A 26,102-nucleotide genomic window follows, 5' to 3' on the forward strand; every position below is an offset into this window, starting at 1 on the left:
GGTGCCAGGCTCCGCCCCCACAGCCCCAGGAGCTCCTGCTTCATCCGCTCAACCCTGGACGATACCATCTCACCGCGGCGGGGGGGGGGGGAGGAGAGAGCTCTTCCGTTTCTCTCTTGTCAATCCTCCTGGCGGGTGGATTGGCTGGAGCGGCTCCCCGCGCCTGCGCAGTCAGGGTGGGAGGTGAGGGAGCGTGTGTGCGTCACAGGGGAGGCAGCGGAGGGGACGGGGCTATGGCGGAGGTCGCGGCAGCCCCGGGCGAGCCCGCGGCGGCGGCGGCGGCCGAGGGCCCCGAGGCCAAGGCGCTGAGCGCGGGGGAGTACGCGCGGCGCGTGCACCAGTGGCTCTGGGACTCGTACTGCGGCTACTGGAGCTGGCAGAGCGGCCTCCCCGCGCTCCTGGCCGCCGCCGCCGCCGCCGCCCCCTACGGCAGCCCGGGCCCGCCCGCCGCCGCCGCCGCCGCCGGCTGCCCGCCGCCGCCGCCGCCCGCCTACTACGCCCCCTGCTACCTCCTGGCCGCCCCCGCCGCGCCGCCGCCGCCCCCGCCCCGCGCGCCGCCCGCCTGGCCGGGAGCCGCCCGCCTGGCCGCGGTGCCCCGGCCCGGCCCCGCCGCCAGCAGCGCCCCGAGGGAGAGCGGCCGGCCGGCAGGTGAGACCCGGGCCGAGGTGGAGGCTCAGGGGCAGCGGGGGAAGGCGCCTCCTGGCTCGGGCTCTGGCTCGAGCGGGTGGCCCCGGCGGGATCTGGGAGCTGCCTGGCCGGGGCGGCCTGGGATTCAGGTCTCCCCAGTGCTGTGAACGCGCGACGCGCTGCCCCTCCCACGCCTGGTCGCCAGGCTTGTCAGTGGTGGGGCTTTGCTGCTGTGGCTTGGGCGGGGGAGCTGGTATCTTCTCTTGGCCTGGCGGCTACTGGGGAGAGAGACAAGCTACCCCGAGCCCTTCTTCGGCTCTAATATGTAGCATTTTATATTTTCGAAGCGTAGCGTTGTGGTTGGCCTGGGAATGGGAGCGTCTGTATTTCATTCCAGGCCCTGCCAGTGGCTTATGGTGTGGCGGGAGACTTAATCTCTGTGCTTCTGTTTCTTCATTTTACTACTATTGTTGGGATTGTTTAGTGCCTCTGGACTTGGGTGCATGACAACCCCTTTAGCTGCCTAATGAAAGAAATGGTGGTGATCCAAATACTAAATACAATCAAAATTTTATTCTTGAATCAACAATTTTATCCTTGTCTTCAGAAATTAGTACACTAATCTGCTGTGCCAGGGAACAAAGTGTGGAATGAGGGATACTTGGTACTTTGTGTTCTACTGGCATCTGGAAATGATTTTGACTATCAAGGATAGTTGTGACCACAGTCAGAATTTCATAGAAGCAATAATTCTTCTTAATGCAGCACAGACAGTTATCCTCAAAGAATAGCATATGCAGTATTATATTAGTAGCACCATCCATGTTAATAGATTTAAGAATTCGACACTTTAACAAGTGTGTCATATTTAAGTCCTGACTTTCATGGTCTTAGCACTTACCTTTCATCTTAACCAGTTGTTGCTGCATTTAATATATTAGCGTGGCTATAGAAGAATAAAATCAGAGGTTCCATATCACTAACTTTCATATTAAACATGCTCATTTTAGAAAGTTCATTTGATTTCTACCTGCTGGTACTGCGTGCTCAACTTGGTGTGAGGAAGTTAAGCTGTGTTCTTCACATTCTTGCGTCATCTTTGGTTAAAGGTTGTACAATTAGAATTTGACAACTATGACAATGCAAGAATGGGAATTGAATCTGTTTTGCTATTCTTTAGCATTAATGAGAGTGACTTTGTCTGTGAGATAAGCAGATATAAAAGGAAGATGAACAGAAGCAAATATTAAGAAGGTGCCCTTCTTACCTAACCATTCTTCTAACTGTATTTGCCATTTAAAAGTAAGAACACAGAGGCTGAGAGCTTTGTGCTGCTCTCAAGCAACTTGTTGAGGCTAATATTCAGAGTGCCATTTGTGCAGCTTCTATGGATGCCTTGTGAAGATGGCTTTTTAGGTAGGAGAGGTTATTGTGGTGAAGTTTTTTGTGAGGGAAGAAGTGGAATAGTAAAGGGTTCCTTCTCCCTTCCAAAACATACTTGTGTGAATTTTAACAAATATGGTTATATTAAGTCAGGTGGATGAATATTTTAAATTGTAGTTGTTAGAATATAAATTTCATACAGGCGCGCCTGTAAGTGCTGCTGAGGAAATACAGTGTGGAGATTCAGCCTACCTACAATTCTTTTATATGACACCTGTCCTTTTGGGGTTTTTTAAAAAAAAACTTTCTCTTATTACTATCACCACCTGTCTACTTCTCCTGAAGTTTAAAAAAATAGACAACTTCTTGGTCTTTGGTTCTGTTTAAAAAAAAAAAATGGTGCCAAAAGTGGCTAGGCATTTAGAATACCTGATTTTCAGGAACCTGACTTGACATATCTAAAAGGACCCTGCCTGATTTTCACAGGGCTGGTGCTCAGCTCTTTCTGAAGTCTTCTAAGGTAGAATGAATGAGTGGTGGGAAGGAGGCAGTTTTAATCCCAGATAAAAAATTAAACTGCAGGAAAACATTCTGTATCAAGTCCCTTGTAAATATAATAGACTGCAAAAATGGTACACTACAAAAAGTAAGCTCTTCAAGGGTGAGACCATGTCTAGTTACTTAGGTGTAATATGTGACTCAAAGGGAGCAGGGAAGGGGATGGGATGGGATGAGGAAGAGCAACAGCAAAAATATGTTAACTTGGTTTAGATACGTGCTTAGTTAACTTGTCATCCATTTCCCATTGTATCAAAGTACATTTTAAGGAGGTAATTGAATAAAAAGAATATGGGGTTCCATGGGTCAGATAAGGATTTTAAAATGTTCCCTGCAGTGGGACAATGTGGAATATGATTTTAATATTGCCTCTTATTCTGTATAGTGCAAACTAATGTACGTTCAGGTTTAAGTTATAAATTGTTTTAGCACAGTAAAATTTTGGGTAATTAACTGTTTTTGTTACAGGTCGGGAATACATTATCCCATCCTTGGCACACAGGTTTATAGCAGAGATGGTGGATTTCTTTATTCTTTTCTTTATAAAGGCAACCATTGTCTTAAGTATTATGCATCTCAGTGGAATAAAGTAAGTTAAACCATTTAAGGCATTATTATATAAAGCTTTTCACTCTTGTGATTAAAGAAAATATATAGTGTGCATTTTGGAGTAGCTAGGGTTGCACATGACAGAACCTTAATTGTTAAGAGGCTCCTTTCAAGCATACTTTGTCTTTTAAAAATAGATCTTTATTAAAGTGATGCATTATACAGGTGTGTGTATTATAAAAAGTTACTGTACATGCCTAGAAATACTCTCAAATGTTTACTTTTTTTGGTTAAGCTTAGTAGTTGGCATTCACAATTTGTATAAAAATGTAATTTCTGAGTATGAGCAGTTGGGAAAACACTTTAAACTAGCTTGTACTTTTAAAAGATGCTATTAGGGTTTTTCAAAAATCTCACGTTCCCTGTTTGGAAAAACTTTGAAAGCTGATATATTTGAGGGTTTTTTCCTCCATCAGTTGTTTTCCACATCAAGCATGTAATTTGTGTAGTTTTTATTTATTTTAAAGAAAAGGGCTAAGTAGCATTTACTAAACAAAACACTTGTTTGCAATTCTTTAGTATGGGTAGGGGGTATGATAAGTCAGATGTGGAACCTGTCAACCTTGACTGTTCTCTTTACTCCTTGTATAAAATGTAATTTTAAATGCTACTTGAGAACATTCATAGATTATAAAGTCGGAAGAGACCACTGGGATCATCTAGCATGACCTCCTGAATTAATTTGTGTTTGAACTAGAAAAATTAGAAAAAACATCAAATCCTGATTTAAAAATTGTCAGTGATGGAGAATCCACTGCGGCTCTTGTAAGTGCCAATGTTTATTACCTTTGCTGTTTTAAAAACTTGTCCCTTGTGCCTTCTAGTCTGAATTGTCTAGCTTCAGATCTTGTTATACCTTTGCTAGATTGAAGAGCCCTCTATTGATTTTTTTTTTCAGAGCAGCAGCTGTGTTGGTCTGTATCCGCAAAAAGAACAGGAGTACTTGTGGCACCTTAGAGACTAACAAATTTATTTCAGCATAAGCTTTTCATGTTCTCTGTATGTATAAATATCTTCTGTCTGTGTGTTCCATTCTATGCATCCGAAGAAGTGGGCTGTAGCCCACGAAAGCTCATGCTGAAATAAATTTGTTAGTCTCTGAGGTGCCACAAGTACTCCTGTTCTTTCTATTGAATTTGTTTCCCATGCAGGCAGTTATAGACTGATCAAGTCACCCCTTAATCTTCTCTTGGTTAAGCTAAAAGATTGAGCTCCTTGATCCTTTCACTATAAGGCATGTTTTCCAATCATTTAATCATTCTTGTGGTTCTTCTCTGAACCCTCTCCAATTTATCAACATCCTTCCTGAATTGTGGGTATCAGAACTGAAAATAGTATTCCAGTGGGTGTTGCACCAGTGCCAAATAGAGATAATGCATTCTCCCTAATCCTACTAGATATTTCTATGTCTATACATCCAAGGATTGCATTAGCCTTTTTGGCTACTGCATCTCACCTGGACCTCATGTTCAGCTGATCATCCATCAAGATCCCCAAATACTGGTTCATAATAAAAAGGAGAAAAGGGATGACTCTGCACTTCTTGTGGAAAGGTCTACTTTCTTTTCCCTGACGGGCATCTGCGTGGACTTGCAGTATCACTGCAAAGGTACTGGCACTGGAAGATAGGTCCAAAGTTGGTGCCAAATGAGGAGTAGGTGCTGAGATGAGCTTTTCCTGCTTAGTTGCCAAGACTTTTAGAGCCTCAGTAAACATTGATGGTTTGGTCTTCCGTGCCACTTCTGATTTAGCTGCTGCTAATAATGCTGGATAAAGGATTTGCTCATGGTATAAGGCTGAAGACATTCCAGTTTTGGACCTAAGGCCAGAATGGCAATATCTGTCTTGGGTCCTATGTCAGAGGACCTTGGCACAGAGGCTAGTCTTGGTTCCCTCAATGGCCCCATCTGAATATCAGGCTGTAGCCATGGAAAAACCAGATGAGCCTTGAGCCTCAAGTGTCTCCCCCTTCTAGTGCGGGTGGGAGGGAGTGAAAGTGTGGCAGGCTGTGTGAGACTCACTTGATAATCCAGACGTAGAAGGTACTGGATATGTAAGGTATGATCAATCAGGAGGTGCACATCTTGAAGAGCTTGGGACTCGGTTACAGCGGAGAGTCAATTGTTCCCCAGGACAAGGGCAGTCTGTGTACTCTAAACTATCCTATACTGTGCACTGACTCATTATATGAAAATCTAGAGTAAGGGAAGATCTAGCCTTAGGACAAGAAGGCAAGCCATTTGCTGTCTGTGGCAGCAGAGAAGGAACTGAGGTAGTTGAGGCTCCCCTCCCTTATACAGAGTTGGGTGATGAAGCTTCCTTCCTGTAAAATCTCTTGTGCGCCCCTCAAAGGATATTGCTTTTCAAGACAGTGCTTCAACTCAACACCTGGGGCACCAGATCCTGCAAGTGAGTATACAGAGGAAGGATCTACTTTAATAAAACTAAGAGGTAATCTAGAATAATGGAGGCATAACGAACCTAGTGCAGTAGCCCAGAAGTGGCCTGTTAAGAGGTCAGAGTGGTTTTGTTCCTTGGTTGAAAAGAGGGAATGGAGGGAATCTGCTATAGATGACTGCTTTTTCTCAACTTCAAAGCCCTCTCTAACTCAGTTTTTCCCCTATCTACTGCACAAATGATGCAGATTTTTAAGGCTGATTTATCTGCTTTTGCAAACATTTCCATTCTTTCTATGCGTGCCCTTATGCTTGGAACGCTGAATTAACCCATAAGCCTACTGCTCTCTACAGATTCATTTCTGCTGTGATACTAAAAAGAGAGCCAACCAATGATGTTTGTGTGTGTGTGTGTGTAGCAGTTACGGGAAAGGTGAGTTAATTTGAAATAGAATAATTGGAATCACAAGGCTGCAACATAGCTAACCTGTGTAACCACATGATCCAGTTTTTTACTCTTCTCCTCTTCTTGCCTCTTTGAAATTTTTCTCTAAGTAAAGTAAACTGTTCAGGGCAGAGGCTTTCTAGCTACATACTTGCACAGCATGTAGCACAATGGGGTTTGATCTTGATTAGGAGCTGTAGGGACTACTGCTATCCTAATCATGGAAAAACTTTCTACTCTGCAATCAGGGTATGGCTACACTTGCAGCTGTAGCACTTTAAATTAAAGTGGCCTTTGTAGAGCACACTAGGGAAATCGCTCCAGTCTGTCCACACTGAGAGCTGAAAGTGCACTGGCGTGGCCACATTTGTAGGGCTTGCAGCTGCATTGGGAGCGGTGCATTATGGGCAGCTATCCCAGCATTCGAGAGGCTGCAACATGCTTTTCAAAGGGAGGGTGGGGGTGGGGTGGAGTGTGACAAGGAGTGTAGGGGGAGAGAGAGTGGGTTTTTGGGGTGCTAAGTGTGTCAGCATGCTATCTTGTAAGTTCAGACCCCCCCTCATTCCTCCACCTCTCTCTCACTCACTCAAAGCAAACAGTAGCTGTTTTTTTTCTCTTGGTCCAAACGGAGCCTCCCTGCCTCTATCTCACATACTCAAAGGCAAACAGTACCTGTTTGTTTTTTTCTCATACCAGATAAGCAGCCCGTCTCAGAACTGGAGCTTTGAAAGGGCACTTCCGTGTCCCAAGTTCACAACAAAGACAAGAGAGACCACTTCAGTTAAGAGGATTATGGGGCATTTCTGGAGGTCAATCAGTGCATAATAACGTTACTCCTCATTTACACTGGAGCTGCAGCATCTTACCCAATATGCAACAGCTGTTAATTCTCTTGGGGAGGTGGAGGACCAAGACCGCTCTAGGCAGGGAGTCAGAGCGCTCTCCGTGCCTTGCCAGTGTGGACGGGGAGTAAGGTAGAGCGCTCTGGGAGGCTTTATTGCGCTATAAAGTGCAAGTGTAGCCAAGCCCTCAGTCTGCATGGGAAGTTGGGATCAGTGTGGTTTGAACCACCTACTCTTGATGACCTAATTTAAGCAGTCTTTGGGGAAGAAATGCTTTTTTATAATGCCTTGTAACTTAAATTATTAGACTTGACAACACAGCTGTATATTGGATACATGTGACTGAAGTATGCAAGTTTGACAGTTAGGCATGTCTGACTATTTCATTTAGGGGCGTGGCTTCTTTTAAATGGATAAACCAGTGTAAATGTGCCCTATACTGGTATAGCTTAGGGCAGGGGTCCCCAACGCGGTGCCCGTGGGCGCCATCTTAGTGCGCCTGCATCCTGGCCCCCGGGAGAGCACCCGCCGAAATGCTGCAGCGGCATTTTGGCAGGGACGCCTCTCGCCATCGACAAGTGACGTCATCGAGAGGCGTCACTCCCGAATTTCGGCGGGGACGCCTCTCGATGATGTTGCTTGCCGTCAACAAGTGACGTCATCGAGAGGTGTCGCTGTCGAAATGCCGCCGAAATTCGGCAGCACTTCGGCGGGTGCTCCACCGCCGCAGTGGTCCTTCGGCAGGCGCCCGCTGGCCAAAAAGGTTGGGGACCACTGGCTTAGGGCATAGCTACACTTGCAGATGTAGAGCGCTTTGAGTTAAACCAGCCTTTGTAGAGTACAGTAGGAAAAGCGCTGCAGTCTGTCCACACTGACAGCTTCAAGTGCGCTGGCGTGGCCACATTTGCGGCACTTGCAGTGGCATTGGGAGCAGTGCATTATGGGCAGCTATCCCAGCATGCAAGTGACTGCAATGTGCTTTTCAAATGGAGGGGAGGGTGGAGTGTGACAGGGAGTGTGTTGTGGGTACATGGGGGGAGAGAGTGGGGTTTTGGGGGGCTGAGAGCATGTCAGCATGCTTTCTTGTAAGTTCAGACAGCAGCAGACCCCTCTCCTCTCCCCCCTGCCTCTCTCTCTCTCAGCATTCCACAGTAATGGTTGTTTTGTCTTGGGGCAGATAAGCAGCTGGCTGTCAGAAACGGAGCTTTCAAAGGGCATATCCACATTTCTGCTGCAATTAAAAACAAAGACAAGAGTGGCCACTTAAGGGGATTATGGGATGTTTCTGGAGGCCAATCAGAGTGCAGTAATGCAGCACCTCGTTCACACTGGTGCTGCGGCGCTCCAGCAGGGGTGCAGCAAATGTTATTCTACTTGCCGGGGTGGAGTACCAGGAGCACTCTAGCCACTGAGTCAGAGTGCTCTACGTGCCTTGCCAGTGTGGACAGGTAGTGAGCTAGTGCGCCCGGGGCTCCTGTAATGCGCTGTAACTCGCAAGTGTAGTCAAGCCCTTATTCTCCTTCCTGTATGGGAATAGCTATATCAGTATATTGCATCTTTACATTGCTGTAACTATGTCCCTACTAGGAGTTGTACCACTTAACTATATGGTGCAGTAACTCTTCACTTAATGTCGTCCAGGTTAACGTTGATTCATTGCTGATCTATTAAAGAACGTGCTTGTTTAAAGTTGCGCAATGCTCCCTTATAATGTTGTTTGGCAGCCGCCTGCTTTGTCCACTGCTTGCAGGAAGAGCAGCCTGTTGGAGCTAGCTGGTGGAGGCTTGGAACCAGAATGGGCTGGCAGCCCCCATATCAGCTCCCCTAACTTCCCTGTGTGGCAGCCAGCCAACAGGCTGTCAATTGCCGGGTAGTTTAGATGTCCCTTCCCCCACTGTTGTGTGCTGGTCCTGCCTTTTGCTTTGGAGCTGCTCCCGCTTGCTGGGCTGGGGGGAAGAGAGGTGCTGATATCAGGGTGTCCCCCTGGTCCTTGTACCTCATTTCCACAGAGCAGGGGATGGACACGACGGCTTAGGACGGAGGTAGCTTGCTGGCAGCAGCTGCTGCCTCGACTTGCTGGACTACTTAAAAAGGCAGTGTACTTAGAGTGTGGTCAGCATACTTAAAGGGGCAATGTGTGTCTCTCTCTCATACATACACACACACACACACTCACATGTGCATGCACGGCGTTTTGGAAAGTGGAGGGAGTGGTGCACTCCAGTGAGATAGCGCAGGGAATGTTTGCAGCTATTGCCATGCGTCTGTTGTCTTCTTCCTCCATTCCTGCTGCCTTGTACAGTGTGAGGCTACATTAACAACAATGTGTTAACCCTTGAGGGCTCAGCCAAGTGCTAGTTCATCATTTAGCAGCAAGGCATTCCCTGGGAAATATCTCACTCTCTGACTGCACCAACCAAGCTTCCCAATCATTGCTGTGTATAGTATTAAATTGTTTGTTTAAAACTTATACTGTATGTGTGTATATATATATATATATATATACACACACACACACACAGTCTTCTGTCTGGCGAAAAAAATTCCCTGGAATCTACTCCCCCCCCATGTACATTAATTCTTATGGGGAAATTGGATTCACTTAACATCATTTTGCTTAAAGTAGCATTTTTCAGGAACATAAATACAATATTAAGCAAGAAGTCACTGCAGTACCTATTTTTAAGGAAGAATAAAAATGATCCAGGAAACTATAGGCCTGTTAGTTTGACCTCAGTTGTATGCAAGGTTTCGGAACAGATTTTGAAAGAGAAAGTAGTTAAGGACAGATGTTAAAAGGTAATTGAGATAAAATGCAACATGGTTTTACAAAAGATAGATCGTGCCAGACCAACCTGATCTTTCTTTGAAAAGATAACTGATCTTTTTAGACACACAGGAAATGAAATAGATCTAATCTACCTAATTTCAGTAAGGCATTTGATAAATTTCCAGGTGGGAAAAATTATTAAATTGGAGAAGATGGGAATTAATGAGAATTGAAAGATGGATAAAGAACTGGTTAAATGGAAGACTACAGGGGGTCATATTGAATAGTGAATTGTCAGACTGGAGGGAGGTTATTAGTGAAATTCCTGAGGGATTGGTCTTGGAACCAGTCTAATTTAACATTTGTATTAATGACTGACACACAAAGTGGGGGTGTGCTAATAAAATTTGTGGATGACAAAAAGATGAGAGCTATTTCGGTCCTCCTCCATATTGGGAATATCATATAAGGGTTGGAAGGGACCTCAGGAGATCATCTAGTCCAACCCCCTGCTCAAAGCAGGACCAATCCCCAGACAGATTTTTACCCCAGTTCCCTAAATGGCCCCCTCAAGGATTGAACTCACAACCCTGGGTTTAGCAGGCCAATGCTCAAACCACTGAGCTAGAGCTGGATGACCTTGAAAACTGGAGTAATAGAAATGGGATGAAATTTAGTAGTGCAAGGGCATGCAGGAGGGACAAACAAAAGAATTTTTGCTATAAGCTGGGGACTTATCAATTTGAAGTGACAGAGGAAGAGAGAGACCTGGGTGCACTGGTTGGTTACAGGATGACTATGAACTGCCAATGTGAGGCAGCTATGAAAAAGGCTGTTGCAGTCCTAGGATGCATTAGGTGAGGTATTTCGAGTAGAGAGGGAGAGGTGTTGGTACCATTATACAAGGCACTTGTGAGACCTCATCTGGAATACTGTGTGCAGTTCTGTTCTCCCAGATTTAAGAAAGATGAATTCAAACTGGAAGAGGTGCAGAGAAGGGCTGCTAGGATGTTGAGAGGAATGGAAAACCTACCTTATGCAAGGGCGACTCAGAGCTTGGCTTGTTTAGCCTAACCAAACAAAGGCTATGGGGAGATAGGGAGATATGATTGCTCTCTCTAAATACATCAGAGGGATAAATACCAGGGAGAGAGAGAAGTTATTTAAGTTAGGTGCCAATGTTGACACAAGAACAAATGGATATAAACTGGCCATCAACAAGTTTAGGCTTGAAATTAGACAAAGGTTTTTAACCATTGGAGTGACTTTCCAAAACAACTTCCCAAGGAGAGCAATGAAGGCATAAAATCTAGCTGGCTTCAAGACTGAGCTTGATACGTTTATAGAGGGGATGATATGATGAGACTGTTTACAATGGCATGTAGCCAAGCTGCGACTGCTAGTAGCAAAGATCCCCAACGGCTGGTGATGAGACACTAGCTGTGGAGTTACTACAAGGAATTCTTACCAAGGTGTCTGAATGTTGGGTCTTGCTGACATGCTCAGGGTCCAATTGACCACCATATTTGGGGTTAGGAAGGAATTTTCCCTTAGGTCAAATTAGCAGAGACCCTGGGGGTTTTTCGCCTTCCTCTGCAGCATGGGGCATTGGTCACTTGCAGCTTTAAACAAGAGTAAATGGTGGATTGTTTGTAACTCGAAGTCTTTAAATCATGATTTGAGGACTTCAGTAACTCAACCAGAGGTTAGGGGCCTATTCCAGGAGTGGGTGGGTGAGGTTCTGTGGCCTGCAACGTGCAGGAGGTCAGACTAGATGATCATGATGGTCCCTTCTAGCCTTAAAGCCTGTGGCCTGGTCTGTCCTACAGAGTTAGGTCCTGTGCAGCCTTGAGTTGACCTAGCTGTGGAAGTTTCTTCACTTAAATTTGGCTCCCGACAATGTGCTTCTCTGTGCCGCTTTCCCCAAGCGGCATTGTCATGGTCGATGTAATTAGGTCAATGCAGTGTTAGTGTAGACACTGCGTTGCTTATGTTGACTGTCGCTGACCTCCAGGAGCCACCCCACAATGTCCCACCCTGACAATATAGTCCATGCACTCCTGCTAAGAATGTGCACTGCTGACGCAAGGAGCCAAATGTGTACACACAAGCTGTTTAATAATTGCAGTGGCTGTATGTCCACGTAAATTAGGTCGACATAATTTGTAGTGTAGAATTGGGCTACGAGGCTGAGTCAGCAAGCTGCATCTGCACTAGGGATTATGCTGGCATAGCTAAGTCTGTCAAGGGAGTGTTTTTTTCACATCTCTGATGGACATAGCTATGCCAATATAACCTTTCAGTGTAGACCAGGCCTAGGTTCCAAAGGGGTGGCTGCAGGTATGGCAATACCATAATGAAGGTCAAATGCAGTAGCCTTGTGGAATGGCTCACTTGTTAAAGTGAAGTCTTCTTTTGTACAGGGACATTTCCAAGTTTGCTATGCATTATATAATAGAAGAAATAGATGAAGACACATCCATGGAAGACTTGCAGAAAATGATGATAGTGGCCCTTATCTACAGGTTGTTAGTCTGCTTCTATGAGGTAACTAGTCATGAATATTAAATCCTAACTTATCAACTGGATAGCCAAGTCAAATGTTGTTCCATGACTATCAGAAGTATTTGAAAACTGATTCATTAACTGGTTAAGAAATCTAACACTAGTACACCAACTGGTGTCTGATCCATGAAGTTGTTGGAATTACTAAGATAGGATACTACTAGAAATTCATTTAACCATAAATTCCTTTATTAAATCCAAAGGCCAAATTATACAATTGCTCTAAAAACCTAAATAACAATAAGCAATCAATACATCTATACAATAGCAAACATAAGTTGATCAGTACACTTTCAAAAGGCCCATCCTAGGGACATCTCTGTCATCCTGACTGCCATCAGCTCGATCAGATAGGAATGACAACTACCCTTAGCAAACATGGTTTTTTTTATACAGTATAACAAACAAGTGATGTCATTGCCTATTGCTTACTTCAGCTAAGAACCAATTTTTGGCTGTCTGGGACTGCTCTTCTCTTGGCTTTCCATCGACCTTGGCTAAGACCGGATAGGGCAGTCTGGGCCTTTTTCTTTGAATGTATCAATGTCAAAGCTGGTCTTTTATCTCTTTACAAGGGCCCATATTTTAAGATATATGAAATATAAATATAAATTCATCACAACCCTTTTGTCTGTAAGAATCAGGTTTGTTTTAGAGGGTTCTCTTAGCCATATTTCAAGAATAGCCTTCTCCCAAAACTTGTCTTGTTAGATGTTGCATTTTTTTTAGCATTTGAACCAATTATTTTTCAAGGTTTGGTTACATTTGATTTAGCTCTTTACACAGTTTACTAAACACACATGTAATTCTTACCCAAGCTAAAACTAACTTTAAACCTTTTAATTTTAAAACTATAAATGTAAACTTACTACATGAGAATAAATGTAAATTAAATATTCAATGTATTAAGATTAAGACTTATACTTCTGTGCCATTTGGATTGCTCTTATTTATAGATCAGGCTTATTAAAATTATATACGTTTTGGGCAACCAACAGTGATGGATTGCAGAAATAAAATAGTTGATTTCTCTTGCAGATTATCTGTATTTGGGGAGCTGGTGGGGCAACCCCAGGGAAGTTTCTGCTTGGACTTCGAGTTGTGACGTGTGATACATCTGTACTTATTGCACCAAATCGTGTGTTAGTGATTCCATCCTCTAATGTTAGCATAACAACGTAAGTATTCTTCACTTAATTGCATCACTCGCAAATTAATAGGGTTGAAAGTACATGATTTGAAATAAGATTACTTTGTCAGCGTTTTGCTAATTTGTTTTCTTATTAAAACCGTCATGTACAGTGAGATGTCTCAGTACATACTTTGTAGCAAGGGGTCTGTCTTTTAACACTAAAGAATTGAGGGGATCTATTTCTTCTGAAATATGGGTCTATTATAGGAGTGGTTGGGCAAGGTTCTGTAGTCTGCAATGTGCAGGAAGTCAGCCTAAAGGATCATGATGGTCCTTTCTGGCTTTAAAGTTTGTGTCTCTTTGGCACTGAGTCTTATCAGACAGAATCCTGCAGTGACCCAAGAATCATGTCCTGACTATTTAATCACTTAAACAGAAAGGCATATTTTACCTTTGTGTGTTAAAATACTTGATTTCTAAATCCACATGTTTCACTTTATGCATAAATTTGAGGTACTGGATCAGTGGCAAAACTTCTCTGGGCAGAGACTGAAAATTAAAACAAACTGATTTCCTTCTCATTCTAGGTCTACAATACGAGCCTTGATCAAGAATTTTTCTATTGCTTCCTTTTTTCCTGCATTCATTACGCTGCTATTTTTTCAGCATAACAGAACAGCCTATGACATTGTAGCAGGAACTATTGTGGTAAGAAGAAATGGAGTCAGATGATACCAAAAGAAGCCCAGATTACCAAACTTTTTTTGAACTCCTAAAAAACAAAGTAAAGAAGACCATCAGTATTGGTTGCCCAAATTAACTGGAGACAGATTCAGATGTTAAACAATGAGTCATTCCAGTATGGTGCCAGTGATTATCTTGAAAGTATTGATTTTTCTTAAATGCCAAAGACATTTCAGAGAAATAGTACCTATTCAATTTGGAAGTATTAACATTAGATTGACAGGAAGAAAACTGGTTATATTTCTCCATAACGGACAGTTTCCCTCCATCTCCAGAAAGGAGATACCTGGAAATATTGCCATCCTAAGAAGTACTAGTTCTACAACTTGATTATTTTATGGGAAAAATAAGTTGGAGAATGTAGTTGTGGTCTACATTGGTGTTTACAAAACACATTACAGAGACTATCCCTTAGAAGGGATTGCAGTGTTTCTTGGGGGGATGGAGGCAAAAATATAGCTAATGTGTTTCCATTAAACCGATGCATTGTGCGCTGGTTGGGTATTATCAACCCCTTAGAGGCTTAGTGAACTCCTTCACTTCAAGAATTGTATTCCTTCACCACTTTTTAAATGTGTTATCTAAACATGTATTGTGGCAGGTTTTTTGCATGATTGTGTTAAGCATTAAGTCACTTACTATTTATGTCTATCCTAATGAAGAACTAAATTAGTTTACTACTTCTTTGTGGGAAGAATAAATTACTGTGGTATTTGTGAAATAGGTTTGTGTAAATAACTTCAGAGCTATAAAATTAACAGTATACAGGGCCATCCAGAGGATTCAGGGGGCCTGGGGTCTTTGGCGGCAGGGGCCCCCGCCCCCGAATTGCCGCCGAAGACCCGGCACTTTGGCGGCGAGTCCCGGGGTGGAAGGACCCCCCACTGCCAAAGTGCTGCCGAAGACCCGGAGTGGAAGAAGCTGTGGGGGCCCGGGCCCCACGAGTTTTCTGGGGCCCCCGGAGCGAGTGAAGGACCCCGCTGCAGGGGCCCCAAAAAACTCTCGTGGGGGCCCCTGGGCAAATTGCCCCCCCTGCGCGGTCAGCCCTGACAGTATAGATCATGGTAACAAAAGGCGAATATGGTTGCTTCCGTTTGTTGGGGAAGGAAAGTTTTTACTTCCCTCAAATTGTTGCCTATAGACTATGTAAACTGATAGATGGAGTTTATATGCAGCATGTAGAAAATATCAACCAGAACACAAATTATGGCTAACTTTATAGATAAGTTCAAAAACTGTTTTTCACTTTATATTTTAAAATTCTGCCTAATCACTGCTATATGCAGAATAACTTGGATACCTACTGATGAATAACGAAACCTAATATTTTGCATGATTACATAGCTTTGATAACAGCTTTGATAACTTATATTTATTCTTCATGTAATATTGACTGTGAAAGAGCTTCTGAAGAACAGTGCCAACTCTTTGTTAAAACTTGATTAAATGTGTCAAGTTTTTTTTTTTTAAATGAATTGGAATTCCACATTACTGTCTGTAGTTGGCTTAGGACTAAATATTGACAAGTGGTTGCAGCAGTTACTCTTGACTGTCATCTACTTTGTGCAAGGGGGTGTTGTGAGAGAGTATTCTAAAATGTGCAGTTTAAACATAGAACAAGCATTTCTACTGTATTTAAATAATTTAGGAACTTTCACAATAATTTAGCATTTTAACAAGTGGTATATCATTAGGGCTAAGTATTGAAGTGTTCCTGAGGGAGTATTCTGATCTAAGGAAGCATGAAGCTAAACTGATTTTCACTACAATGGTGTTTGTTCTATTTTTTTGGTTACTACTTGCAAAACGTTGAATGTCTGCTTTAGAGATGCACCATTTGCATGATTAGATCTCCCTCCCCCCCACACACACTCTCTCCCCCTCCCCCACCCCTGGCAGGAGTGAGCTCACTGCTTCTTGTAAACTTGTTTTCCACTTACACAGGGTAATTTTAAAGTATTGCCTACTAACTGCAAATCAGATTAGACGCTGCCAACTTCTTAAACTGCAGAGCCACTGTATAAAATTTGAACCTCAGCTAATACTCATTCCTAGAGCTAATGAAGTGGATAAACACTGAGTTCAGCCACAGTATAAAGACCACCGTATTTTGCTTTCCTTTCTGGCTTCACTGTGTGGTAGGGCAGCAGGTTTCACCAACACAGTGTGTGTGGTCCGCCCCCCTCCCCTTCCCTTCATAAGCGGTTCCTGTTCTGCACATGCTGTAAGCACAGCCATTTGGATACAGTACTAGCGTGAATAGGTTAGACAACAAAGCTGGGAGGTGAGCCTACACCACAAACTCAAATAGCCGAGTTAGCCATACTAGTATAATTAAATGGTTTTGGGAGAATGACAGGTTTGCATACAGTAAGAGTGAATATGAACTACTGCTAGATAGAGATGATAGGCTAAGTTTGCTTAGGCCATTGCTTTTCAGTACAGCTATGGCAGGGGAGGGCAAAGTATGGTCTGCGGATCTGGCGTGTCAGGGCTTTCAGTCTGGCCCGTGGGATTGCCAGCCCCATGGCGCAGCGGGGCTAAGGCAGCCTCCTTGTCTGCCCTGGCCCTGTGTGGCTCCCAGAAGGAGCCAGCACCAAGTCCCTGTAGGGCAGAAGGCTCTGTGCACTGCAGGCACCGCCCCTTGCAGTTCCCAGTGGCTGGGAACGGAACTGCGGCCAATGAGACCTTTGGGGGAGGTACCCACAGGTTTGAGCCCCCTACTGCCCTATGTTGAGCCCCCCCTGCACTCTGCATCCTAACCCCTTGCCCTGAGCCCCTTCCTGCACACTGCATGCTGCATCCCCTCCTGCACCCCAACCCCTTGCCCTGAGCCCCTTCCTGCACACCCCAAACCCTCCTGCCCCAGCCCTACGTTCATGGCGCTGCATACAATTTCCCCACCCAGATGTAGCCCTCACGCCAAAAAGTTTGCCCATCCCTGAGATGTGGGGTGGCTATTTGACTTGATGGGCAGCCTTCTGCCTGTATCTAAAATCAGGACACTGACCAAACCGTTCTCAGCTGGAGACCCAGCTTCCAAACCTAGACTCCTCAAAAGAGCACCTCTCCTCCTGCCCCCCAAATTATGATGGCACTGTACAAATAGTCTAATGAGCCCTGTCCAAAGAAATTACAATCTAAGAAGACAAGATTTAAAAAGTAATAGGTTTATCTTACACTCTAGCCATTGCAAACAAATGGTGATAGGCTTGCTATTTTAGGAAAAAAATCATTAGCATTAAAAGGTGTATTTTGCACATGCTTTTCCTTCAAAAATTAATTTTACCTTAACTACACTATTTACTGTTAAATCATTCCACTAGCTAGATAGAATATAACTTCCCATTTAATCTTTATTCACTAAAGCTGTAATGTCTAACACCCCAAACTCGTGGGGGAATGTCTAATGGGTGTGGATCAAGCTTAATTGTACCAGCATAAAATTGTTCTAATGATGTATGGTCTTCTCCCTGAAGATGTGCATTTTTGAACTCTTAAGATTAGTTATAACCTTTAAAACTAACACTCAAATCAAGATTTCTGAAAGGCTCATAGCATTCTAAACAGGAATCTAGTTTCCTCTATATAAATGAATTCATTCCATGTATCACAGAAGGGTGCATATGACCTTATCAGTTGCCTGTAGACGGTATGGTGCAACAGACTGCAAAGTAGAGAGACTGTGCTAGAGCAAAACTTCAAAACAGATTGTAGAATCAAAAAAAAGAAACTTGACCTCTCATGTTAAGGTTCTGCTCTTAAGTGCTCAAGATGTCAATCATATGACCAGATTTATGGTGAAGTGCTGCAGTTAACGGTGTACTTTCTCTTGTTTATATATTTAATCTTCTCTCAAATTAGAAGTTTGTTTTTACAAAGTACTTGAATTCAGCTGTCACTGCCTCTGGCTTCAGTCTGTTTCTCACACTCAAATGGGTGCTTGCAGTTGCCACTTTGTTTGGAATTGATCAGGGCATTCAGTTGTCTGATACCTCAAAGACAATTTATACCATTCAGTTCCTCAATAAAAATCTAAGCCCTGAAGTGTCCTTTCATTTGAAGAGTGACATTACCACAAACCGTTGAGTTTTGAAATTAATTCCTTCGTCATAGCTGCAGTTTGCTAGCAAGTACATGTTTGGCTTCCCTGCTCTGCCTTTCATAAAAAAGTTCATTCACAGCTGTTTGCCTATTTAGAACATCAGCTTTAAGAATTCACTTCTAAAGTGCCTTTAGCCTATCAATTAAATGTGACCAAGTTCTGCTCTAGTTATCACAAAACTGGATAGCAATAGCACAGTTGACAAGCCTGTGGCTGGTCTGTATAAAATACAAATACCCTTTTGTATTCCTGCTTCAGCTAAAGCATTAGGTATGAAAGATGCAAGGTAAAAACAGTGAAAGGGGAAAAGGACAAGCTAATCATGGACTGAAGTGTGTCTCCACTTTTGGAGAAGTGTTGGGTGGGGAGCTGCAGTTGAATGCTGAGGAGTGATTAAAATCAGCCTCAATATTACCATTCAGAGTTCTGTGAACGAGACTACCTAAAGGTGGTAGGTTGAAAAATTCTCTTTGCAATAAGCAGCTCCTGTTTCAGTCTTTAGGCATATTTCAGAAGAAATTACCTATTAGGGAGTGTGTGCTTTGCTTTATAACAAGGTTAATTCAGTCATGATGCAGAATCCTTGCAGCAATGGGATGAGTTGCAGCTCTGGTGGTATTGTAGCTGGAGCGTTGCCATGTGTTGACATTTTTTTCCTGTAGAGCATCAGTAGCTCTTCACTGCAAGTATGGCTTGGCTAAGATAAAAGGGATGTTTATTTTAAAGGTTTAGCTAACACTTCCGGCATACTCTAGGAACCACTACAACTTCCTTCCTTCATAGAGGCCATTTTCTGCCCACAGTGAGAGAGAATGAAAATAATTCTTTGGTATTACACTAGGTGACTTTGAGGGCTTATCTTTACTGATAACTCAGCCTACAACTTGTATTGCCTTAACCCAACTCCTGTCCATACACGTCTCTAGTTTGAATGAGGTACTTTAACCTGAGTGAGTTAGCCCATCATCTGCTGTGAACTGAAGCTCAAAAAAGCCCCTCAAACAGATGCATTTATACTAGCAAAAGCAGTTTTGCTGGTATAATCTATTTCTCTCATGGGAGGCCAGGGATGTGGGAAAAACCCCAGCATCTGGTATTGTCCACAGTAGGAGTGCTTTGCCAATGTGGTATGCTGATAGCTATTCCAGCAAAGCCTTCCCAGTGTAGACCCGGCTTTAATAAAGTAGTGAGACCTTGCTGCTAATCCAATCATTTTGTGCATCCTCAGTGTTTTGTAGTTTGGCCAAAGTCACTTGAGGTAAGCTAATGTGTGGCAATAGCTCAAGCGTAGCCAGTGTAAACTAACTGCACTGAAAGCAGCTGAACCCTTGAAATAGGTAATTACTGCTTTCAAAGGTGAGCAGTACAGTAGTAGTGAAGTAGGTGAGCTGCCCCTCCCAAGTTTCCAACTGTTCCCATCACCTGTACAGCTCCACCAAGGGGAGCCCTACTGGAAATAGACCAGCATCATTTTTATTAAGTCTTCTGATGTTGCTTAGAACAACAGAGCTAGGTGAGACTACTCCAGCCCTACACCTTGTCTCCACTAGGCTTTTACAGCAAGCTAAGATAGATGTGTCTGTCAAAAAAAACCAACACCCCCCGCCCCAACCACCTATTTTGGAAGTGAAGAGAAACTTGAGGTTCCAGCACAGTCAAACTTCTGAAAAGAAGCAGCTAAGAGTATGACTAAGTTCCCTGTTTTCAGAGATGACTAGCACATTTAACTACAAAGCTGTTGTCAGTTTTAAAAATATAATTTGATAAGTGATTAAGGCCACAAATATCTTAGCTATCAAAACACTTAACTTTAAAAATTTTTAGTACATGCTTGTGCTTTAGTAATTCTAATAGGCTAGAACATTATGTAAAATGTTTAATGCTTTGATGAAAGTTAAGTGAGTAGGCTTTGGATTTGTCTACACCAGGGAAGTTTGAAGTGTTACCACATATAGCTCCTCAGCCCATGTAACATAACTTAACACAGTAGAATAGATACCTGGGTTCCAGCAAATCCATGTTTCTGAATGTCCAGTTGGATACACCTCTAAATGGATGTGTGGCAGATGCTGCTGCATACGATGCAACCTCTAAACCACCCTCAGCCCGACAGACCAGTAACAATCTGAGGAAGCTTGTTTCCTCAGGGAAATGGATGCTCTTGTCAAGGTACACACAGTTCCAGGAATGCCTCCTTACTTATGTAATACAACCACTGGTGTTTGTCCCGCCAGTCTGTTGCTGGACCATAAACAATTAGCACTCCCTGGGGTGAACAATATTGGCAGCCGAGGTGGGTGTCTGACCATTCCCCAGTGAACTCTGAGATCAGCTTGTCTTACACCAGCTCACTGCTGCCTCAGAAGTTCTAATCAATACACTGGAAGCCACCAGAACAGATGATCTGGGGGTAGGGATTTTAGAATTTCCCTAAAATTATTCTACATTCAGAGGCTTTCTAACATCTTCACTAGAGTCTCACGGACCAACATCCCTTCCCATTTGCAATCACTTAGGAGCTCCAGGACAATTACACTTGCTTTCATGGAATACTAGGAAAATATTTAACAGCTGGAAACCATGACAAGGAGCCAGCCCTATGTAACCAATCAGCCAGGTCACCAGCAAGTGCTTTTCAGTTTGAGACACCCTAGGCCTCAGTCCCATATGCTACAGGTCTCTGACTGCCTTGACTTTTTTGTTGGTTTTCAGTGCTATTGAATTCCAAGCAGCAGCACTTTTAATTAAATCAAGTAAAATACAAGTACAAGCAAATATTATGGTTATGTGCATTTATTTTGATTTTTAAAAGTATGTAAATGTATATGCAAGTTAGGTGCAGCCCTCAGGCTCCAAGTAAGTAGCCAGTTACAGCCCCTCGGGGTTGAGAAGTTTGGACATCCCCTCGTTTAGAGGAGCCATTAAATCACAGAGAACACATTTATACCAATCTCAGTATTTCTGTTGAAAGCAGAAAAGTTGCAGGGAGGTATGACCTCTATTCTGATGGACACAATGCTTAATCTTACAGATAGGTTTCATTGTGAGTTAAAACTACAACAAACAATATTTCATAATTTTTATTGATGGCATTTATCCCATGGTTTAACATGTTAATTATACTGTAATAAACATGGCTTTAATATTAAACTTTTTCCTTATTATCCAAAGTCACCACAGTCCATTTCTGTAAATATAAAAATATATACTTAATACTTTGTACAATACTGGTTTTTGGTCCAAACAAAAATGGATCAGAAAAGCCAATAAACTCACTTTAAGAATTCCCAATTTTATTTAAAGATTTTCCAAATGGATTTAGGCAACTTTGAATAATGGGATTTACATAATAAAATCTGAGACAATACTAAACAAAAATTGCCATAACACAAAATTAAAATTTCAAGTTCACAGATTTGTTATGCCAAAAGAGAGAAACAAAATTGTATTTACACTTTTTCATAATAAAATAACAAAAAGGCGAGACAGGTGATAAAGAGCTGTAAGAATGAAAATATAGAAATAGCATATAATTATTAAATGGAGAACTACAGATCTAACAAGTCCTTAGCAGGGACCATCCTTTAATCAGTCTTCCTCTATCAGAAAATTTTAGTGCACAATACACCCAACTCACTCACTTCACACATACACCAGCACAAACTCAGCATAGAAATCATTCATTATCAACATTCTCTACTCTATACAGAATCCCTTCACTGATATAATTACAATTTTGAGGCGTCAGTAAACGCAAATGAGCGCACATAGTGGTGCAGATGAAGAGGTATTATACAAAGCTATTTGCTGTGCAGGCTATATTCATGTCTATAGCCAGACCATGCCAAGTCTGAATAAAGAAATTGCTGGATTCTAAAATAGTTTTGCTTGAGAACCTTCCTGTTGCCAACTCTACCTCTTACCAAAGAAAACTAAATGAGGAAAAAGACAGCAGAGTTTTGAATTTCTTTAGGCAGATCTGACTTCAGCTAAACCCAGCATGAGGTACAATCCAATAAGTGCAGGGCACCAGCTGTTGTGAAAGTTGCTGTCTAACAACCACTGACAATTATTTTCTACGTCTAACTGCAGTCTTTATCTTCCGCCCAGAAACTGAAGATCCAGAAGCAGAGAAAATATTTTTCCCGTTAGACCTGTCAAAAAGAATTCACAAGTAGTCAAAAATCTGGCATGCTGCCACTGCAAATCTCAGGATTTTTCTGGAATAATTTAAAATAACCATCTGCAATAATCTGTATTCTGACAGCAATTAGCCAGGCCCAAACTTCATAAAATCCGACACAAGAGAAGGATTCCAGAAACAAAATAAGCATCCGCGTTTCCTGTATTACAGTACAGAACACACAGAACAAGATGAATAAGTAGCTGGCTTTAAAGTAGATGCAAGGTCTGCAAACATGAAAGGTGGCCTAATTTTCATGCATAAAAAGTGATTCTGTGCCTCACTTCAGACACTTTAAAAAGAACCTGATCTTCAGCGGACAGATGCTCAACATCTGAAAACCAGGCCCCTTTATGTCAGATTTGGCACCCAAAACCACTAGTCAGTCACTTATTTATATGGAGGTCATTGTTCACAGATGTTCATGTGAACACCTAAATAATCATGTAAATGAAGACTGATTTGGGAGTTAGACGCTGCACATACTCAACACTATGAATTAGGATCCTTATTCCTCCCACCACCACCCTTTTAGTCACTTAAAGATATTCTTACCCCATTGTAAATGCTGGAGTCGGGTTAAATGGAAATCCTGAAGAGCTAGAAGGCTGGGTTGGTGGCGCTGGTGCACCTGGATTTCCACCAAAAGTAAATACTCCTGGACTATTACTTGTGAAGCTGAAATTAGTATCACTACGTCCGAACTGGAATACAGCACCTAAAAAAAGACAAAGTCTACCTTTAACGCCTCCAATGCAAAAAAATCACATTTCTTCCCCTTTGCCATTCTACCATATAAGTTTGTGTCACAAGACTACAGGCTTCCCTAAAGCAGTGATACCAAAGTAGCTATTGCTGTAACTAACCTAAAATCTACACTAAAAATATTAACTCATTTAAGTGGGGCAACTTCATGGAGGACTGGGACTTTCAAGCCAACAGCTACTTCAGCATTGCTGATTCAGATAGAAGGTGTGAATGCGGCAGCTTTTAATATGTGCAGCGCGTTTATTAAGTCATTTAGGGTAAGTGACAGTCAATTCCTCTTTATTCTGGATATTTGTGCATTTCAAACTATGTGCCTTTAGAAGTAAGAATAATTAATTATAAAAGCAGGGCATGTGGCATATTTTGAATGGTCTGAACATTTTTAGGAAGCCTTTCAAAAAGGAAATTGAAGAACTATACTTAAAATATATTTGTAATCACAGGTAATGCTGCCCACAGATTGGATTTATGCATAATACTTGAAGTGGTTTACAATTTATCTGGTCATTCATAAGTCAATACATACTGTAAAGTTTTCTGAACCAAGAATTATATTCAAGTATTGTTTATTATCAAACAAACAACAGAATGGTTCAAACGGATGAGTTTCAGCATATTCACATAGGCTTTCAGTGAGAGGACTCAGTTACAGACAGGCTCCAGAAGAGAATTCTTCTAGGTAAGGCAAGGCAAGGCACCTCACTTTTATTAACCAAGTATTTCTTTGCAACTTACATTTTTCAATACTGAAGTCACAACTACTGGGATTTCAACTTAAAAGGACACTCCCATAGCTTAAGCCCAAATGTTGGTGCTGTTAAAGAAGTGTTACTGAACCTAAGGCCTTGTCTATGGGAGAGGGGGTGGGGTGGGAATGTAGACAAGCCCTGAGTTAGAAATCACAGGTAAGATTTTTTTTTAAAAGTGGGTCCCTAAAGTCAGTCTCTTAAACCTATAGGAGAGCTTCTAAAAATTAGGCTACTTAGTTAGGTGCCTAAGTATAAATTAAAATGTTCAAAATAAAAAAAAATACAATAAGAATGAAAATGAAGAGTAAAAGTTAAAAAAAAATACAAAATGAGACTGCAAAAGCATTAAAACTGGGAGGCAGACTCAAGAGTAGGTGTACTGCCTGAACCAAAAGGTAGGCATTTTTTTAAAATTGCTGAAGGTAGTTAAGATTTCAAGTTAATCATTAAACCCCAAACCTAGACCCCAGACTGCGATGAGGACCACACCCACTGCAGGACAGGGGCCTGACTATTTCAATCTGAACAATTTATTTGCAATGTTTACAACCCAGCCCATTACAGGACAAACAAAATCCACTCAAAAATGAAACTGACTACTGTACTTCTACTGTCCAAACTGAGTGAAATGCAAAAAACAAACAGATTTAAGAATGAGTCATACAATTTAAGGGTATTATCGTTAATATAGGTAAGGAAATGTGGGTTTTCTTTTAAATACATTTAAACTTGACGGTGCCCTTTTAAAACTGTTGTTTCCCTATTTTCTGTGACAGCAGTAACCTTACAGCTACAAGCCTAGCTGTAAATAAAATCTTCCTTTACAGCTGAATGTTCTGGTTTTGATATTTAAGCAAACAGTTTATACTGTGCTAACAAGTTTACAAATTCACCACCCTGATGGCTCAACAACATTCAATATGTTTGTATAACACTTAATGCATTGGAGCTCTCACTTGGTTTGCAGTTAGGCACTACCACAATATAAACATTACATATTTTGTGCAGACCAGGGAATCAGAAAGAGACTGATCTCTAAATGCCACCAGATCAAAGGAGGGCTGACTAAGTCTTTCAAACTAATGGAAATAAAGGGTTGATATTGTGCTATGACTAACTGATTACTGACCTGTATTATTTGCTTATTTTCCTAGATGATATTTATAATTTCTATAGAATTACTGCATATGCCCCAGTTAATGAATAACGCTCCCACAAAGACAAGGAAGCTGGGAAATTTTCCCATTTAATCACAAATATGCATTCTATTCTGAGAAACTACTACTTAAGCTACCAGAATCAAAACAATAATAAATAATAAACTACGGTGACAGAAGAGGATCCTCACGCGCGCAGGGCCTTGTCCAGGCTTAGACTATATTCATCTTCAGGTCACACTGCCTTCAACCTCATGGTGTGAGTTTCATATATTTCATACTGTGTTCTTCTAAGATTTCTTAATTTTAACACTAACATTATTGAAAGAGAACAAACACACAAACCACTGATGTGCTTGCAACCTTAATTTCACTCATGAATTTTGTGGGGAAGTTTCTGATGAAGATGGGGGGGTAACATCTGACCTCTAGGAACGAGGCAAATTACTGAATAATTCTGTTAATGGACATTACAAGTTATAATAATCAGATTCTATTTCCTAGCTGTAATAAAGTGTTTAATATGCACTATGTTTGAGAGAAGAGATTGTTTTATTTTTAATTTATTCCTTAAAAGTTGTAGCGTTTTACCAAAAGCTGGCAAGAAATCCCACATAGCCTTACTACTTACTGAACATTTACGGAGAATTCGTCCTAGAAACAATCTACATCTTGAGACCAACACAGATGTCAGCCATGAAGGGCTTGCACTCACCGGAATTAGGTGTTGTACCGGAGCCAAAGGCAGGCTGTTGGCTTGCCTGCTGTCCAAACACAGGAGGCTGATTACTGCTTGACACAGACCCGAAGGCTGGAGGTGCAGGCTGAGAGCCAGCTGAAAATAATGAAGTTGATGATAATGATCCAAAAGTTGGAGCATTTGGCTGGCTGGCACCTTGACTTTGACCAAATGTTGGTGTCTGGCTGGCACCAAATGCTGGTGTCTGGCTGGGACCAGCAGCAGGTGCTGAAGACCCAGAGCCAAACACAAATGAAGAGGAAGAACCTAGAAAAGCAAGGAAGCAGACCAGAAAGTTTAGTATTGCATTCTGGTTTTTTGCAAGGACAA

The 26,102-nt window shown here is 42.2% G+C and overlaps 2 protein-coding genes across 5 annotated transcripts in view; one reads left to right on the forward strand and one right to left on the reverse strand.

Annotated features, from left to right (window-relative positions):
- The first annotated feature begins 218 nt into the window (after window positions 1–218).
- FAM8A1 (family with sequence similarity 8 member A1) lies at window positions 219–14,792 on the forward strand. Its single transcript, XM_045002774.1, has 5 exons — window positions 219–648; window positions 3,037–3,157; window positions 12,054–12,177; window positions 13,234–13,373; window positions 13,915–14,792. The coding sequence occupies exons 1-5, from the start codon at window positions 234–236 to the stop codon at window positions 14,057–14,059; spliced, it is 945 nt and encodes a 314-aa protein (XP_044858709.1). The 5' UTR covers window positions 219–233; the 3' UTR covers window positions 14,060–14,792.
- A 6,448-nt stretch (window positions 14,793–21,240) lies between these two features.
- NUP153 (nucleoporin 153) overlaps window positions 21,241–26,102 on the reverse strand; it is an 81,540-nt gene continuing 76,678 nt past the window's right edge. For all 4 annotated transcript variants that reach the window (XM_045004940.1, XM_045004942.1, XM_045004941.1 and 1 more), the window contains 3 exons: window positions 25,749–26,039; window positions 22,915–23,077; window positions 21,241–22,330 (listed from right to left, as the gene is read on the reverse strand). In XM_045004940.1, coding sequence (XP_044860875.1) covers window positions 22,246–22,330; window positions 22,915–23,077; window positions 25,749–26,039 — 539 coding nt within the window. In that variant the 3' untranslated portion in view covers window positions 21,241–22,245. The remainder of the gene's footprint in view (window positions 22,331–22,914; window positions 23,078–25,748; window positions 26,040–26,102) is intronic.

Source organism: Mauremys mutica, chromosome 2 (genome assembly GCF_020497125.1).
Source record: "Mauremys mutica isolate MM-2020 ecotype Southern chromosome 2, ASM2049712v1, whole genome shotgun sequence".
Lineage (NCBI taxonomy): Eukaryota > Metazoa > Chordata > Testudines > Geoemydidae > Mauremys > Mauremys mutica.